Here is a 17,872-nt window from a genome sequence, read left to right on the forward strand (position 1 = left end):
TGAAAGCATGTTATGAATTCATCTCTACTCTGCCCTTTCATGGGATAAAATAACAGTGCCATTCTTCAGTATTTCGTTATTATCTTTTTTAAAAGTCCTGCAGAAATATCTATTAATATAATTTTTATATACTTCTCATTCTTTTCTCTGAGTTTCATTTCATATAGGAAATTCATAGTGTCATTTGTATCCAGCAGAAAGCTAAGGAAGAAATTGTCTGGTTCTGATAGATAAGTTTCAAAATAGTAAACAGTGAAATTGAAGGAATCATGATGCTTACAATCTAATTAGCTTATGGAAGTTTTCTAAGTTTTTTTTTTCCGTTAAATTAACTATTTTTACTATGCATCTAGAAAGTGTGCCAGAGATACTGATTGACAGTTAATTATTATTGTAGACACATGCTTTTGTGGTATCCCCAGCAGGAAGTGTCCTTTGTTCCAGATGATTTTTGTTTTAAGAGTTTATTTCCAAAAGCTGTATCTCTAAGATGGACAGTTGTTCCAGCTTTCAGATGGCTGTCCGTGATGATGATTACTAAGGATTCTGAAAAATGCTTATACCACAGTGTTCAAATTAACAGTTTCAGTGGAATAGGCTGTTTCAGGAACAAAAATGAAGCAATTGCTCTGGCAATACTGTAATCTCCTGGTAGGTGTTTGATAGTAGTGAAGAAACCTAGTGCTCTCCCAAAGGATGTTATAAAACCTCAGTCATTACAGTTATAAAAAGAAGGAGCTATGATGGAAGACAGATTCTCTTGTTTCCTTTAACCAATTTCCAACTTTATTTTACACAAGGTTTCCCCCCATATATTTCAAATACAAAATGTAATACTTGCATATACTGAATAAGCTCCATGTTGTAAATAGTGCCAACAACTGTTCTGCAAGTTTTATACTGCTTTATCTTGTCTCTGACTTCCTTACAGGATTTTAGTGGTGGATGTTTCATAATAGAAATAAACCAGCCAACCAATGTTTAGGATATTGGATCTGCAGTTTAAAGCAATTACACAAGAAACCAGCATACTGCAGATATAATTTAATGCTTAAATAACTCAAATTACTTAGATTAAAAATTAACACATGAAATATTAAATTACGGATTGAAAGATTCAATTGGGATATGAAGTGTCATCCTATAGACCTCCCCTGATAAGAATGATCAGGCCTTTGGAGTTTTTTCAAGTAAACAATTAGCAGCACAATCACCTAGAGAATCAGTTCTGGTACTTAAAAGAGATGCAGGGTTTTTTTCATCCTGCATATAGATATTTTCTGTCTTCCTTCCTTCTGCTGGATAGTACCTCATGGCACTGCTACTTTGAGGGTAACTGTGGTGGAAATAAAGATGTAAGTCTGAGTAACCTGCTTGAAAGTGACTCTGCAGCTGTTTCTCCATCTGCTATTTATAGGACAGAGTTGCACAGCATTGTTGAGAAGATCTATGCATCTTTTCAGGCTAGCAGGGTACATAATGATGCAATAAAAAATACTTGTGCATCACATACTCCCCCAAAAGGCTCAGTAGCTTATTTAGGACAGATTAGGCTTCAGCCTGAATGAGGATCTTCAGTGATTCACAGAGCACCTTTGGTGACCACTACAAAGCTGTGACATCACTGGGTTTGGCTTTCTTTTTCTTTATAGCTACTGCAACTCAGATGGAGGTTTCTCCCTTTAATCTCACCCCTCCCCAGCAAAATTGTCAATGTATGAAAAATATTGCAGACTGAATTAATGATATTCCAATTTACCCATAACAACATTTGATGTAGTTGCTTCAGGAATGATAAAGTTACAAATGCGAGGTAGTCACTATGCTGTTGACAATGCTAACAAAATCACACAATAATTTAAGATCTGAGGGTCCATGCAAATAGGTAATGCACACTCTTTTAAAACATTTAAACTTGACATAAACATACTCCCCAAAAGCAACAGCCTGGTATCTGCTTTAATAAATAATGAAAGACACTGAGAATGCAGCCAAACAGCTTTTTTTTGTATGAATAAAACTAAAATATATTTTTTTAAACTGTCTGCACCTAGGACAGTTCTGATATATGAGTAGTCCAATCTTTTACTTTCAGCTTTAAAAATTCAAAAGGGACATGGTTGAATGGTTTCCTGTAATGGCATTAAGCTTGATTAGAGTCAAATCAGCAGATTTTTCTTGTTAAATAAGAAAAATCTGCCACTTTTTAAAATTTGTACATGACCTTTCTTGTCATAAATATAGGTTTAATTCAACACCATCTGAAATCGTTGGCAACATTTCTACTGAAGTAATCGGCTTTGATGCAATCCTCTAATGTTTGTGTTAACATTAGTGTTTGCTTTAATACCAAACGCATTATTGAATGCTAGTGGTTTACAAAATTGTAAACCAGGCAACAATATTATGAAAAAGAATAGACAGAATATTCCCCTTGAAATAAAAATTATAGAAACTTAATATCTAGCTCAAATTATTGATCCATTATTCTATGCCAATATCTATACTTGAAACATAGACTAAAAATTCCGACAGTGGTGCTTTTCTTAAGAAAACCTCTCCATTCTGTTTTTGTTTTACTGAAAATAACTTTTAACTGTATTTTTAATCAATTATGGTTTGGGATCAGAGCATTTGTATTCATACAGAACTGGTTCTTGGAGAATATCTTTTACTATATGTTCCAGTACTATATAATCCAGCATTTTAACAGATTTATTTGTACATGTTAAAATACTGATGTTCAGCTACAACATAATGTTACCTTTTTTTTTCCCATTGCAAATACTACAGTAGCCAACATGAAATGTGGATAGGTGCATAAGAACACCATGTTCACTTGGCAATTTTTTGTAAATTACATTATTTTTGAATGTCTAGTTAAGATGGTGGAAAATTCTCTCCTGTTCATTCTATCTGCTTATTTCTCATACACAGAGCTTCCTTTTGCCAATGTAATTCTAGTTTTCCTTGTTAGTGATTGTTTCAATCACATATTGCTTTGAATATACAGTAAAATTTTATCCATCCTTCCGTCCCAACCTCTCATTCCAATCCTGTGTTTATCACAAGCAGGGTATTTTTTACACTGAGAAAATTTCTCAGATGAACTCACGCTATGCTTCAGAAAAATACACTTAGTAAGCATCTGCTATCACAAAAGCAAACAGTGTGGTATCAATATGGCCTCCATGGAGAGCTATCTGCAAAATCCAAGGTTGCACTCAGTTATGGAAACAGAGCAAGAATAAAGAAAAAAAAAAAACTGGGGGGCAGGAGAGATGATAAAAAAAGTGAAATTAGGCTTTAAAATGACTGCATGTGCAGACTTATTTATCTTAAACTACTTTTCACATTTTAAACATCCCTGGATATTTTTCTTTATTTCTTCTATGCACATTTTCAAGCGCATAGAATGAACAATCAAAACCATTCCTTTTTCACAAAAAATTGATTTGAACGCTTTCTGAAGAAGAGCGAGCAACCCATTTTTTTTTCTGTGTCCTCCCCTAATTATGAAGGGAAAAACAAGAACGTATTTACAGTTACAACTTCAAGAGAGATTCCTGTTTTGCTGTAATTACTGCTGTATTTCATTAGAATTACCATGAGCCAGAATTATGTATGCTGCAAGAAAATTCATTCATTAACTCCTCAGCACACGTACCTTCTCCCTCACCCTCTCTCACGCATTGCCGTGCATGTTACAGGCCTGGATTCCTATGCCAATCTCTTTCTAACCAGTTCTACAAAATCCTACCATTAGTCTAAAGTTGTAATTAGACTACTTTATCTTAGCATCTTCCACATAGTGGCAGCTGCAAAGAACAAATGTTGACTGAGCTGTTTTTTTGAGTCTGAATAGAGACTAGTGGAAAACACTGATAATGGTACACATGCATCAGAACTTCTAAAAAGTTATGATCATCCTTTCTTATAATACAATACCTGTCATGTCTCACATTTAGCCAGCTGTATCTAGCCATGTCACCTGGACCCCTTTCAGCAGAAAAAGTCAGTTTACCAATCTGTAAATGTAGTAAAGCTGTGTAGAAGAGAATGAAGGGAATTAGACAGAAGTCTTAACATTTTTGTGAAGACAAAAACCTATCTCATGATTTGATTTTACAACATGTACACAACAAAAGTGGTTATAGTTGGTAAAGCATTCCCTGATAGTCATTTGTCATTCAATGTTTCTTCATATTTTTTGAAAGTCCTTTAATTCTGAAGCAATCTTTCCAAAGCTATAGAGTGATAATTGGAGTTAAGCCTTTTCTCATGTACAGAGGTCAGGATTTATAATGGTCAAGTAAATGACAGTTGGTTTTGGTATGAAATCAATTTTTTTTTCTATTGACTTTTTTTTTGGTTGCAAAGAAATTATCTAAATCATATTTTCACTACTAATTTTGTAAAATCTGGCAACTGCATTCAATTAGTAAGTTTAAAGAACTTTACCGTATAGTGACTTGAATTTCTTGTGTCATCCAACAGATGTGAACTACAAATTATAAGTGAGTTTAGTTATGATTAAGTGCTTTCAGAATCATATGGAAACATTTTCAAAGTGTATCCCCTTGTTTGCTTAAGTAGTTGTGCACTTTACAGATTAAGACATTTTGTTATTCATTTATTGAAAAAAACTCAAAAGATTTGACCAAAAGCACTATGTGCTGCTTTTTATGTATAGTTTGCAAAATGCTTAGTTTTGTAAAGGAATATATCTCTATGGGAATAATTTACTGCTTCATTAGTTTGAGGAAGACAGGAGTAAATATTAAAGCGATTTTGAGCCTTAATTTTATAAAGACTTATATTTTTAGATTTGCTGGGGATTTTATAAATTTTGCAGTGAGATCACTATGGAACTATAAATTTTAAGGCTTTCTTTAATTGAAGAAATAAGGTGCTATTCTTTTTAGTTTACTCATTTGAAAATTATTTAACATGAGAACACTGGTGAGCACTGACTGCTATTTAAGAAAAAGATTGAAGGAGGAATTATAAATATGTCTGTTAAATACTAGCTCAATTTCCACTCTTCTCAGTTACCATGATTTATTTGTCCAATTATTATTTAAATTCAAATTAGTATTTACTCTTACTCAGTGTTTGAGTAAGGGCAGAGTTCACATTGTCTGATAGCAGTTTCTAATCATTATGGCAGGAGTTATGGAACATGCATGTTTAAAGATGCATTTGCTTTCTCTGGCTTATATGGCCTTTGCCCTTATATTTACTAATTCATTTGTGCTTGGTTTTTATGTGTTTTCAAAATTGTACACATCATTAAACTTAATCAAGTTTGTTAGTATCTGCCACCCTTGAGTTAAACAAAAGCCTCCTTGGAAAAATATACACTATCTCATCACTGCCCTTCATGGGTGAGAAATGACAAGCCAAACATTGACTCAAGAGCTGATTTACCTGAAGCAGTGATCAAAAAAGATGAATTAATTTTTAATTATTTTAAACCACATAATTATTATTTTTTATTATACACTAAATATACAGAAACTGAGAACAATAATATCTGAAATTCAGGTGATATTCTCAGAATTTTATTTCCAGCTTTCTCTGTGCTATAGAAGATGAGAATGAGAAAACACTTTACTTATATTAGTGAGCTAGCCAGGATGCCAAATACCTCTCTGATGTGAGCATCAGTGAAAACACTGCTTTTTTTTTTCTTGAGAGGACATCTTTAGATACATTTTTAAAACAAAAAATCATGATTTATCAGTACTTCAGGGACTATGAGAGGTTCCTGTTTCTGACCATAAGTTTTCAATTGCTTGTTCTTGTACTCCTAGCCATATCTTCATCAGTATCCCTGCTGGCCTATCATATTACTGCTGTTCATCTAGTTTGCCAGGATCGGCATAGCTTCCACTTTGGAGGAACATTTTGCATCCAGTAACTTGACTCTTTCATTGAAAACTGCTAGGCTTTGGGAAGGAAGAGGAGGAAAGGAATGGAAGGGGAGATTTTAGGTGTTACTATATGTGTTCATTTAAGTATGTATGTGTGTATGTGTGTATATATTATTTTACTCAACGCAAAGAAAATTTGTAGCTGCCTCTAGTACCTTGTGCTAATGCTGTCAAGAAGCACACAGATTTTCTTTAAAGCTTTTTTATTAGTTTTTTTCCATTTTTCTTTATGAAAAGAAAAATAAAATCATATAGATTATAGCTTTTAGATTTTATCTAGAAAATACACAAAAGCTGAAAAGGACAACACAATAACTTTGTTTTTTCTTTGGCTTGGCATATACATTGTGTGGAAAATTATAGATCAGGTTTCTGATAGTTTCATTTTAAATTATCTGGTCCCCTTGTCAGGTCTGAAATGATAGCTTTTTCTCTTGTGCATTTTCTGACTAACTGTTTTGAGGTATTGTTTATGGTCTCTGAAGAAAACTATTGTTGCATCACACCCTTCTAAGATGAAATTTCTGCAGGAATATAGTCCTTACTTTCTTGTCTTTTGCACAAGTAGCCTGTCCCATCTCCCTTAGCATCTCATCATTGCATGTGTAGCCTGTCATGGTCTTGTGTGTCTTGTGAAGAAACAAAGAGACTAAACAAGGGAGATAAAGAAAGTGCTGCCTTAAAACGTTCCTAAATCTAGGTTATGGGGCAGTGACGTTGGATGGGAAGACCTGTGTTCAAGTCTTTTTTTCCAGAACCAGGGTTTGAATAGTCATCTCAAATGTTTTTCATGAGTGCGTTATTCTGCTACTCAGTCTAAGAGGCATCACTTCTTTTCCATCCCATGTTCCTTTGTGTGTAGTGAGCATGCTCTAGGCATTTGCAGCTGAGCAGTCCTTGTAGGAAATACAGGTTTGAAAATTCAAGGCTGAGATGGCACAGATGAGATGTGGCTGCACATCTTTAGGCACCATGAAAAGAGATTGTCAGCATAAGTTTGATGTCACAGGATTTGAAGTGTAGTTTCAGACATTCAGTAGTTTTGCCCACCTTGATGTCACCTAAAGAAAAACCTAAGCTGAATCTGCTAATGCACACAAGTCTGATGGCACTGATAAATATCAGTTTAGGGGTGTTTTTGAGGAGGCAGAGGTTTTTGGCTCCCATTTTCTGCACTCGCACTCTTTGTTCCTACAAACTTAAGAGTGTGACCTTTTTTCCACGAGAGCATATTGAATGCAGGAAAACCTTTTGTAAGAACATATTCCAAAGGAGATCTATTTGTAAATAAGATGCCATAGACTCACCCACAGAATAACACTGAATAACACTTCCCCAGGAAATGTGGGACATTTCCACAGAGACAAGAATTGTCAGAAAATATTAAATTTCACTTCTTTGTGAGTATTTTCTGTGAAAAGCAGTGTTGTTTCTGTTTTGAGAATCCATAAATAGATTTGAACAGCTTTTCTTTGCAATGCTTTTAGTTTTTCATTTTCAGGTTTTATTAAAAAAATGCATTCCCTCTGTGCACACACCATACTTGCCTTGCTGTACTGTGGCAGGGTGTAGTGGATTATTTTTTTACATACTGTTGTTGATTTCTAGTTTCAGTTTCTTTTCTTCTCTTTCTGTCCAGACAGTGATACAGTTGTCCTCAGCAACACATGTAAGAACTAAAAGGAGAATTCCTGACTGGAAAATACGTGATGAAACAGTTTATGGCAAGGAATGCCTGAGCAACTGTGATAGACAGGCTTAAGTCTGGGATTGTCCTAAGATTGTTTTGAAGTCCTCAGCCACTGCCTTTTCCAGGAATAAGACATTTTCTTTGGGTGCAATGGTACTACCATGAAACCAGCAGTTAGACAAGATCCGCAGTACCTGTGACAGAAATTCTTTGAGATGAGATATACAGTAATATTGATAGAGGACCCTAATTATTTTTTTTTGCAATATCTTAAAGTATTTAGTTTATGGGATATGGAAAATTTGGAAAATAGTGATAATATTATTTTTCATATGTTTATTTCAAGGGTTTCATAATTCCCTCCCAGCCTAGTAACACTCCACTAGATTACAAATTTAGTCCTAGTCATAAAACTTAATAAAATGGATGTCTTATCAGTTTTATTTAGTAGAGATTAGACAAGTGAGGGGCTTTTAATAGACTTGGCTTTTCACTCTTATATGGAATTTTTTTCTATCACTATTATTATATCTTTACAGGTCAGATGATTCTTTTCTTTCTAGTGTCAAATGCTGTGTTTATTCTGTAGTTATTATAATATTTATATTAGCATGTAAGTATGTTTGAAATGGAAGACCCGTATGCAGATCCCTGTGTATAAAAATATAAATATATATTAATAAGTCTAAATAATTACTGTTAGTGTAGTAATTTTTATAGAATACTTGTTCTGTAAGTAAGAATAATAGTAATATTCTATATGCATTCTGTGGTCTGTCAAGTTTCTGAGTCATGACATGTGGTGGCCTCTTAGATTGTAGATATATTGTAATAAGATACCATAAAAGGCTCAATAGGCTTCTTGGCTTTTCCACAGGTACCCAGAGCCATTCACCGCCCACTTCCTGTCAGGCAGTGATCCTGAGTTCAGTGTACTGCCACAATCAGGAGAACTTCTTCCTGCAGGCACTGCAGGAACCCATATAACAGTAGGATTCAAGCCAAGGATGTACAGCAAGAAGCATAAAGCAACACTTGTGATCCAGGTAAGCCTTCCTTAATGCAATACGCAAATACACCTTCAGATGCGGGAGGAAAAAAACAAATCCTATACAAAAAAGCAGCACTGAAATGGACAAATGTATGCACTATAATTATTTTACTACTCCTTACAATGGACAGAAATTAAACTAAATTTCAAAAATTAACTCATTACAAGCTGGGAAAACATATATTTTAATTCCTATGTTATCTCTTTGCCATCAACCTCAGAGAGATATATTTATCTTGGTGTGTTTGCCCCCACTCCATAGGCAATATACCAAAAGGATTTTTCACAGAGAATCAAAATAATCATGTTAAGAACTGGCAGAAAATATGTAAGTGATGGAATACATGAGGCCTAGGTTATTGATTATACCTGCATTATACCTCCTAGGATCAACGGCATTAGAAACTAAATACTAAACTGTAGAAGGCAGAATTTCAGAACACAAAGCTAGAAATAACTTTTTAAATACAAGCCTCAAAATAATCAAAAAGAAGTGGTAGCCAAGTAGCTTCTGTAAACCTAAACATCAGGAAAATTTTGGAGATATTTATTCCTTCAGTAGTAAAAATGTTCTTATAACTGCAGGAATTAATTTTTAAGTTTTAAGTCAAGTCATTTTTTAGGAGGAAATTGTTTGTCTAAAACATGCTCTAGCAGCAAACATCCCAAACTCTACAAATCACGCTTTGCACTTTAAATCTCTTCACAGCATGCTGGCAATGTTTTCAGGCTACTATACTAGAAGTGAGACAGCAATATTGATTTAAAAACCAAGACGTTCAAAACAAAGTTGATAAAAAACTGCAGTGTTTTATCTCTCTGAGTGACAACCTGTACCACAGTGAATAAGAAATTCAAATCCTGGAAAAAAAGAAGGTCCTTTAATCCCTCCTACTTGTTTTCTTTTACCATATTAGATATTTAATTAATGCACTCTTTTTACATAATCATCAATGATGCTGATCACTCTTTCATTTGAAAAAGGAAAGAATTGACTGAATTTATCCCATGTTCTTTTATATTTACATAATGCTATATGACACATCTACAGAGCTCAGAAACTTCTAGTATATTTCTGGAACTGAGCTGTTTTTAGGCATGACACGTGTAAATTTACTAGCCATGTTTGTCTTAACTTTCTTCCCTAACAAATCACTTTAACATAATAAATTTGTCTGGAATGGGATAAATGTGATGGTCAAAGATTATTATTAGTTTTCTAAGTACTCAGTCAGTAATCCAGAATTTCCTTTTAGGAATTTATCAGTACAAATGGGCTTTGAGTAATTGAAATTTTAGCCTACATTGAGTCACACCTTTGTCTCTGGTTTTGATCTAGGCAGATGGCTCTTTACACCTACACCTTTGGTACTGTGTGTGGGTGTAGGAAGTCACTCACACGTATTACATATATGTATCAGATCATATCTTGTCCTGTCTGTGTATTCGTGTCTCTTCAAAAATACTTTGAAGCCTCTTAATGCTCATAAGTGAAATTTGGACCAATATCACACCATCACAGATTCTAACTGAAGTATTTTTTCAGTGATATTTTGATGAGGCTTGTGTTCTCTTTGCTCTTAGAGATAACCTTTTGTGTACAGCTGTACTTCCCCCTTTCCTCACCACACAGGCTTTCATTCCTATAGTTCTAATGTAAGCCAGAGCATCTGTGACCATGTGTAATTCTGCTGCTGTGCCTCAACATTGACCTGAAGTAAGACTCAATGACATGTTGAGAATACCAGATACTCATTTCTGCCTTTCTTGTTGAAATTAGTTTCATTAGTGACCTAAGGGAGACAGACTTATCTAGATGGCAAAACTAGTATTAAATCACTCTTATTTGGGGAATAATAATGGAGGTAGTGAAATGCAATTAATGTTAGACCTAACACTGAAGAACCTGTCTTGTACATATACTTTCTAGCCAATATACTGGCTGAGGCTTTGGGCTATTTTTAGAAAAAGTGGTGAAATTTCTTTTCTTTAACAGTGTTGACTCTCTGATGCTGCTGTAGTAAAAGCCTATAGCACTCTTGCTATGAAATTTCCTTTGCATTTCTGAGGGTAAAATCATAGTCCTAACAGAATATATTTTTATTATTAAATTCTTTGAATAGTGAGCAGCAGAACTGTCATTTCTGTGTGCTTCAATGAACAGTGATAATTAGGCTGTAAAGAAGCAGAGATGACAGTGTAAATTGTTTGGTTTATGCTGGTCATTACAATTGTGTTGTAAGGTAAAATGGGAGGTAGAATTATGGAGAAAGATCCTACAGTCTTCTTTTTCTCATTTGTTGTAAACATTAAACCCAAATTTTGTCCATGCAAATATTTTTGTTTGGTTGCTCTGCTGAAAACCCAATCCTGATGAGTTAATTAGCGTTAAGAAAATACAATTTGGCTTTACCAGAACGTAGTGTATACATTTTATTAACTGAAAGTATATATATAATTGAATGTAGCCTAAAATGTAGCCTAATTTATATTTTCTGCGCACAAATCAGTGTAGTTTGTGGCATATTTTGCAGGTTCTTTAAGACTTTATTTTAATTCATGAATACTTAAAGTAAATTTTATCAATGGCAGAAAGCATTAATTACTTCACTGAAGCAATTAAATGTTCTTTAATGATCATTAAAACGTCTGCTGTCCATCAACCACATATCAAAACAATTAAAATTAAACAATTACTTGAATAGCTGTCAGGAATTTTCATTTTGCAGAAGTGACATTGAAAATATATTCAAAAATTTCTGTAGATCAAAGAATAAAAAGCCGGTCCAGAAAATAGTCATGCTTGTTTCTGTAGCTCTGAAAGAGAACATTATGACTTAGTTGAGCTACAAGTAAGAAACTGTGGATGCCAGAGAGGGACTCTTTATCAGGGACTATAGAGATAGGACAATAGGTAATGGGTTAAAATTTACTTAAGCAGGGGAGATTCAGGTTAGATATAAGGAAGAAGTTCTTTACTGTGAGAGTGGTGATACTCTTGAACAGGTTGCCCAGGGAAGTTGTGAATGCTTCATCCCTGGCATCACTCAAGGCCAGGTTGGACAGAGCCTTGGGTGACATGGTCTAGTGTGAGATGTTCCTGCCCCATGGCAGGGGGGTTGGAACTTGATGATCTTAAGGTCCTTTCCAGCTGTAACCATTCTATCATTCTGTGATTGTATGAAACAGTGACACGGTGCCTGGAGAACATTTGTAAATAAGTGTTATTCCAGAATAAATTTTCCACATTCATAACAGCCTTCATAAACAGCGCAGTTCTAACTGAAAAAAAAATAAATGTATTTCCACTAATGATAAAATAATAAAGAGAGCATGCTGCTTAGATAAGCTATAAACTGTTGTGGAAAGAAGGACTTCCTCAGCTGTGCTGACATCTCAGAGCTAGGCTGTGATGTGCTGGTAAAGCTGAAAAGAAAACCGACAGAGCTTAGGGATGGCAAGGTGCAGCTGCAGGAGGGGCTGATCATGCACGGCTTTGCATGACCTGCAAAGCCTTCCTGGGGCAGGAATCACTGCCAGGTATGAGGCAGAGCATCCAGGAGGCTGGAGAATCCTTGGAAAAAGTATTGAAGTTGGCCTGCAGTTAATTTTCTTGTACTGTGATGAATTTGGATGGAGACCCAAGCAATTGCTTTGTAATTTATGGGTGAGACTTCAGAGATATTCTAAACCAGAAGGCATATGAAATAAGTCTTAAATGATAAAATAAGCATCAGAGTGAACCAGATTGTAGGTAACATTATAAAGCTCTCCAGGAGTCAGGCTTGTGCACCTTTGTTACTGAATAATCACTAACTTAGCCTATGGAAGACAGCATATCAAAACCATTTGTCATACAGTTCTGGAAATAAATGATGCAGTGTGCAGTCACAGTACCCAGGTGTGACTTCTTCTAGGCTTGTCTATGTGGACTTGCGTATCTTAACAAATGGTACTACTACATATTCAGTAGCTTGGTGAAAACATGTTTTACATTGTTCCTGGCAGATTTTTCAATGAACATAGTTTAACGTGTTTCTAAACTGTATCTCTTAAACAGAATGAACAATGAAAAATGTTACCAAGTTAATAGGTAAATGAAATATTTTCATGTTAAATAAGACATCACCTCTGTCCCTTGCCACTGGTTGATGTTGACCTGAGTTTTATCATTAAAAGTACAGACACAGAAGGTTCATTACAAGCACTGAATGTAGTACATCCTGTAATCAGTAACACTGGATCTTGAGTGCAGAAGCAATACTCAAAATTTTTGATTCACAAGAGCAAGAAAAGATTACTTCTCTTATTGACACTATCATTATGCCAAAAGATGATAGCAATATGGGACCCATTGCTGTTTGAGGGCATTCAGACCATTTTCAGTCGACGGAATGGCTGATATTGATTGTATTACACCTAAGCAATGCTGTGAAACATCTAATATTTGAACAGCTTAAGTCAATTAAATCACCTTATCTCTATCTGAAAATGTTCCTGTAAGTGAATAAAATGATTGTTAGCCATCGCCTTTCTCTCCTTTCCACCACTCCAAAAAAGTCTGAAACTTGATCCGTCATCCATCTTTTGCTTTGCTAGAATTTATCTAACCTGGAAATCCAAAGCAGCAGTTTCAAGGCACTTGCATGGATACTGAACTTGGTAGACTTACTCTTGCTGCAGTTCTCATATTGGTTAGAATAGTTGATGTAGTTCAGCAGTACAGCTTTATCCTGAGGAAAATAGTTATGGCTTCAGCAGCATTTGAAAACCTAATATTTTGCCCTGGAAATGAAATATTCTGGTAAAATAGACATTTATGGGTGTCTAAGGTTTTCTAAAAATTACTGAATTTAGGTTGTCTTGAAAATTACTGAATTGTAGGTGGCCCATTGTGCTAAACAAAATTCTAACCCAAGTCATGTTGACAGTTACAATAACTTTTCCTTTCTTATAACATTTGTTTACCCCTTTAGCAGAAGTTGCCGAACTAAATGAAGAGTATTTATTTCAGTAAATCAGTACACAAAAGCACAATTTTTTCACAATGACTGTCTCCAACTGTCTTGGAAGATAGCACATAATTTACAATAGATGGACTATGATAATAAGGAGTCCATATTAATAATCCATAATCAAGATAATAAGTAATTCTAGCTTGATCCTACCTAACGGCTTCATGTGATAATGCCCACAACATTTTCTTCCTTTCCATCAGCAAAAAAAAACCAATCTCTCCTGCCACAGAATGACATCTGATGCAGGCTACAGCAGCCACCCAACAGGCAGCTTTTTTTCACCAAGTCAAGCCACAAACTTTTTTATTCACAGAACATGCAACCTAAGATATTTATACAGAAAAGAGAAAGTTAGCAAAAGGTTATTACTACCCAGAAGGCTGTATCTATTGTTTGATGCTGATGATAAATGAAGTTGGGAGGTGGCAAAGCTGACGACTTTTGTTTAAATCCCACTTCAAACAATTACTAACACTCTATACTGTAGAATTACAGTATGTGAATTTCATGAAGAGAAATCATTTTTTAGTAACTTGATTCTCATTGAAGCTGTTGGTTGAAAAACCTCTTAGATCTTTTCTCTGACCTTGAAGTGATCAATGAAGATTCACATACAGTGAACATGACCCCAAGGTTAAATTTTCTTTAAACTAAATTGTTCATCTCACATACCAAAGAAAGATAAAGCATTTCATCTTGCACTAAAGTTAATGAAACAATTAGTTAACTTTGGAAAATTATTTACTTCTCTTAAATCCTAACTTTATGTTTGGACATAAGGTACTGATGTTGGTTCATATCACACCTGCTTTTGATGGATTTTATCTTTACAGTCAATGGTTACTAGATCATTTTGTAATATTAAATAAAATCGAGAATAAAGATGAGTTAATCTTCCTGTTTTACACAGGGATAATATTCAATTTAAAGTAGATTTTTATTTTAGCAGTATAGTAATGAAAGTTTAAAAAACTTATGCATGCACGGTGAAATATCTATTAAGATCTCACGCTTACTAATCTTATTTGAATAAGGCAATTCATTCAGCAGACTATGTAAAATCAGTACTGCCAATTTTAAAGTAGAGGTTTTAAAAAAATGTGTCTTTAAAAATACACAGCAAAAAAAGTCACTTATGCTTTCAGCATTATCACAGAAAATATATATATTCAGTTACCAAAATACTGGTTAAAACTAGTTGTCGAACCAGTAGCACCACAGTTAGAGATCCATATGGTGATGACATTTAAGAGCTGTTAAGAGTATGAATCCTATAGTGAAATAGTATAAATTCTGTATAAGTACATGGCAGAGAACAAAGCCTGTGCCAAAGGATTTATAGTTTAATGGTCTGAAACTTGTTCCTGTTGAATAGTTGAAATATGAATGCGAAATTGTCTGCAATGATATCCCTTTAATATATAGCAATGACAGAGTAACAATCAAAACAATATGAAGGAGCATATGAAAGATAACATAGGTAAACATCATAAATTCAAACTTTTCCAGTGGCAAATATGAAACTGATATTTAACAAAACTTAATAAAATCAGAAAGCCACTTTAACATTTTATTCTCTTCATCATGTAGTTAAAATTATGGAATGACTGTAGAGAAAAACTGCAGAGAAAATTAGAGATGGAGAAGGTTGACTGCTCTTCATTATGGCTTTTGTAGTGCTTTACCTAGGCCATGATTAATTGACAGAATGCAACAAATAACTAGAAAAATATACACACTATGCTTTGGAGGTGGTTGATAGTGTTTATGCGATATGAAAAAAATGTGATCATTTATATGGATGTTGTTGCTCCTTTCTATAGGCCAAATCTGCTTGGTGTACTGACATGTTCAGCAGCAAAGCAACAGAGCGCTCAGATGAGAATGAGCAAATGGGCCAATAACCCAGCCATGTCAGAAGCTGAACTGTTAACTAAATGCTTGAGGGAAAAACTCATGAGCTTTGAGGTTGACTGTTGCACTGATTTCCAGATCGATCTGGGAGTATTTGCAGCTTTTGTTTCCACGAATGAAAAATGACTGATGGTAATGGTTATATCTACAAATGACTGATTGTTCTTAAGGATTAAATTAGTTTTAAATGAGAGATGAACTACATAAATCACAAATGTTGTAATGATAAAACTTTGTGGCTGGAAACAGGATAGAAAGGTGATCTTACAAGCGATGTCAATGTCTCTGTAGTTCAACACAGCATGATGCAAAAGCCTAGCACCACCAAACCTCCTGTAGATCCATAAGCAGCACAGCTGTGTGATTGCAGTGCTGCGCCAGATGAATAAAGGCAGATTTTGAGAATTTGTAAATATAAATTGTTTAGCGTGACTTTGCTACTTTGAGGCTGCAGAGTCGTAGTCTGATGTGTTCTGTGTGCTGTGTATGTATGTACTATGGACATGCACTGTTCTATGTTTTGTATTAAAAAAAAATCACTTTATGAATATATTTTAATATATGTATATCATGCCATATTTTTTACTCAGTCTTCTTACAAGTTTTGGCTTGGAAGCAAAAAAAGGCTTCATAAACAGAAAAGGAAGACATAAAACCTGGGATTTCTAATTGCTGAGTGTGAAGGAACAGATAAGAGTGTATTGCTGAAGTGGGCATACAATACTTTTTCTTTTTCTTGCATAGTACAAAGCTGGACATAATGACACATCATTTGAGGGTTTGTAATACTTGTGGTTTTGTTTTGTTGTTTCATTTGTTTTGTTTTTTAAAGAAAAGGAGAACAGAAAACTAAAAACCATGACATAAAGACATAAAGACGGGAAAATGCTAAAGGCTTGGAGTAAAGACCTGCTTTCAGGAATTAAACTGATACATTTGGAGAAAAAAAAAAGACTGAAGGTTCTGTAATAGTTGCACACGGTTTTTAGCAATCAAAATTGTGCTTTGGGACACAAAAGAACATGGAAAAATATACAGCAGTGTAGCCTTAATATGCATCGGAATAATACTCCTTAAGTATAGATAGAAGGGATATGTAGTAAGAGAAAGAATCACGTACTCAGAATCAAACACTCAAGCATTACAAGACATGACATAGAAACATATGCTCTATTCCTAGAGACAATTTATAAACAGAGTGCAAATGAAGAGTGTAATTTTCAATTCTCATAAATATGCTTCAAACTAGAGATTTCAACATGAAGCTGCGATTCTCTTGTGCATACTCAGAGTCTTTTTCTCTTAGTTTCACTCATTATTTTTATGCAAAAAATTCCACCATTTAATAATACCATTATTATCAATACCAGAGCTGCAATTAAATCCTACAGTATCAACCTGAGGCTTTTATATTGTACTATGGAACAATTATCTTTGAAAAACATATGACCTATGGGGTTTACTAAATAAAAAAGGAATTTTAGATCAGCCAGGAAGTTAAATTTCTCATCTTTGTTGTTCCTAGTCCTGATTAAAGTTAAATCTGATTTCTGTTTTCTGTGTTCCAGGACTACAATTCTTATTCTGTGTTATTCCAGTACCTTACATGGAAAAGCATAAGTATCTTTTGAAATCAATGTAGCATGGTAAATCACTGTCAAATTTTCAAGGTATTTGATTAGTGATTTTTTTTCTTTTCCCCCTATGTCTCTGTTCGTTATTCCAGGCTCAATCAATGCAGTGGACATATGAAATTAATGGACTGCCTCCACAGAGTATACCACCGACAAGTCCAGCAAAAGTAATTTCTACTAGAAATTACATAAGATCAGCCACAGTTCGACAACGCAATTTTTTACGTGAAAATCTGAAACTTACAACCACTGCAGTATCCTCACCAATTAAGGGTTCACCTTTGGTCCTGAGAAAAAAATAAAGAAAGTTATGATCTGTTATTTTTTTGGTGGGGGAGGACACTTTTGTCAAATAAATTCTGCAGATAAAAACAGAGTGTGGTTTTTGTGGTGTTTTTTTGTTTGTTTTTTTGTGGGGGTGTATATTTTGTTGATTTATTAGGTTTTTGTTTTTTGTTTTTTTTTTTACGTCAGATATAATATGCATTGATGGTATACTTTATATGGAAGATTCAGAGTGCCTGAGCTTTAGTAATACTCTTATTTTTCTATGAGGAATTTTGGATGCATCTCTAATGGTTTATGTATATCTTACAAATACCAGCAAGTTCCAGTATGAAGAATCTTTG

At 34.4% G+C, this 17,872-nt stretch overlaps 1 protein-coding gene across 1 annotated transcript in view; it reads left to right on the plus strand.

Moving 5' to 3' along the window:
• Nucleotides 1–17,619, plus strand: part of CFAP47 (cilia and flagella associated protein 47) — a 291,654-nt gene extending 274,035 nt beyond the window's left edge. The window contains exons 65-66 of the mRNA XM_057411837.1: nucleotides 8,504–8,672; nucleotides 17,336–17,619. Coding sequence (XP_057267820.1) covers nucleotides 8,504–8,672; nucleotides 17,336–17,545 — 379 coding nt within the window. The 3' untranslated portion in view covers nucleotides 17,546–17,619. The remainder of the gene's footprint in view (nucleotides 1–8,503; nucleotides 8,673–17,335) is intronic.
• Nucleotides 17,620–17,872: the final 253 nt, after the last annotated feature.

Source organism: Pezoporus wallicus, unplaced genomic scaffold (genome assembly GCF_028554395.1).
Source record: "Pezoporus wallicus isolate ANWC-B61680 ecotype Strahan unplaced genomic scaffold, APGP_CSIRO_Pwel_v1 contig_1438, whole genome shotgun sequence".
Classification (NCBI taxonomy): Eukaryota; Metazoa; Chordata; class Aves; order Psittaciformes; family Psittacidae; genus Pezoporus; species Pezoporus wallicus.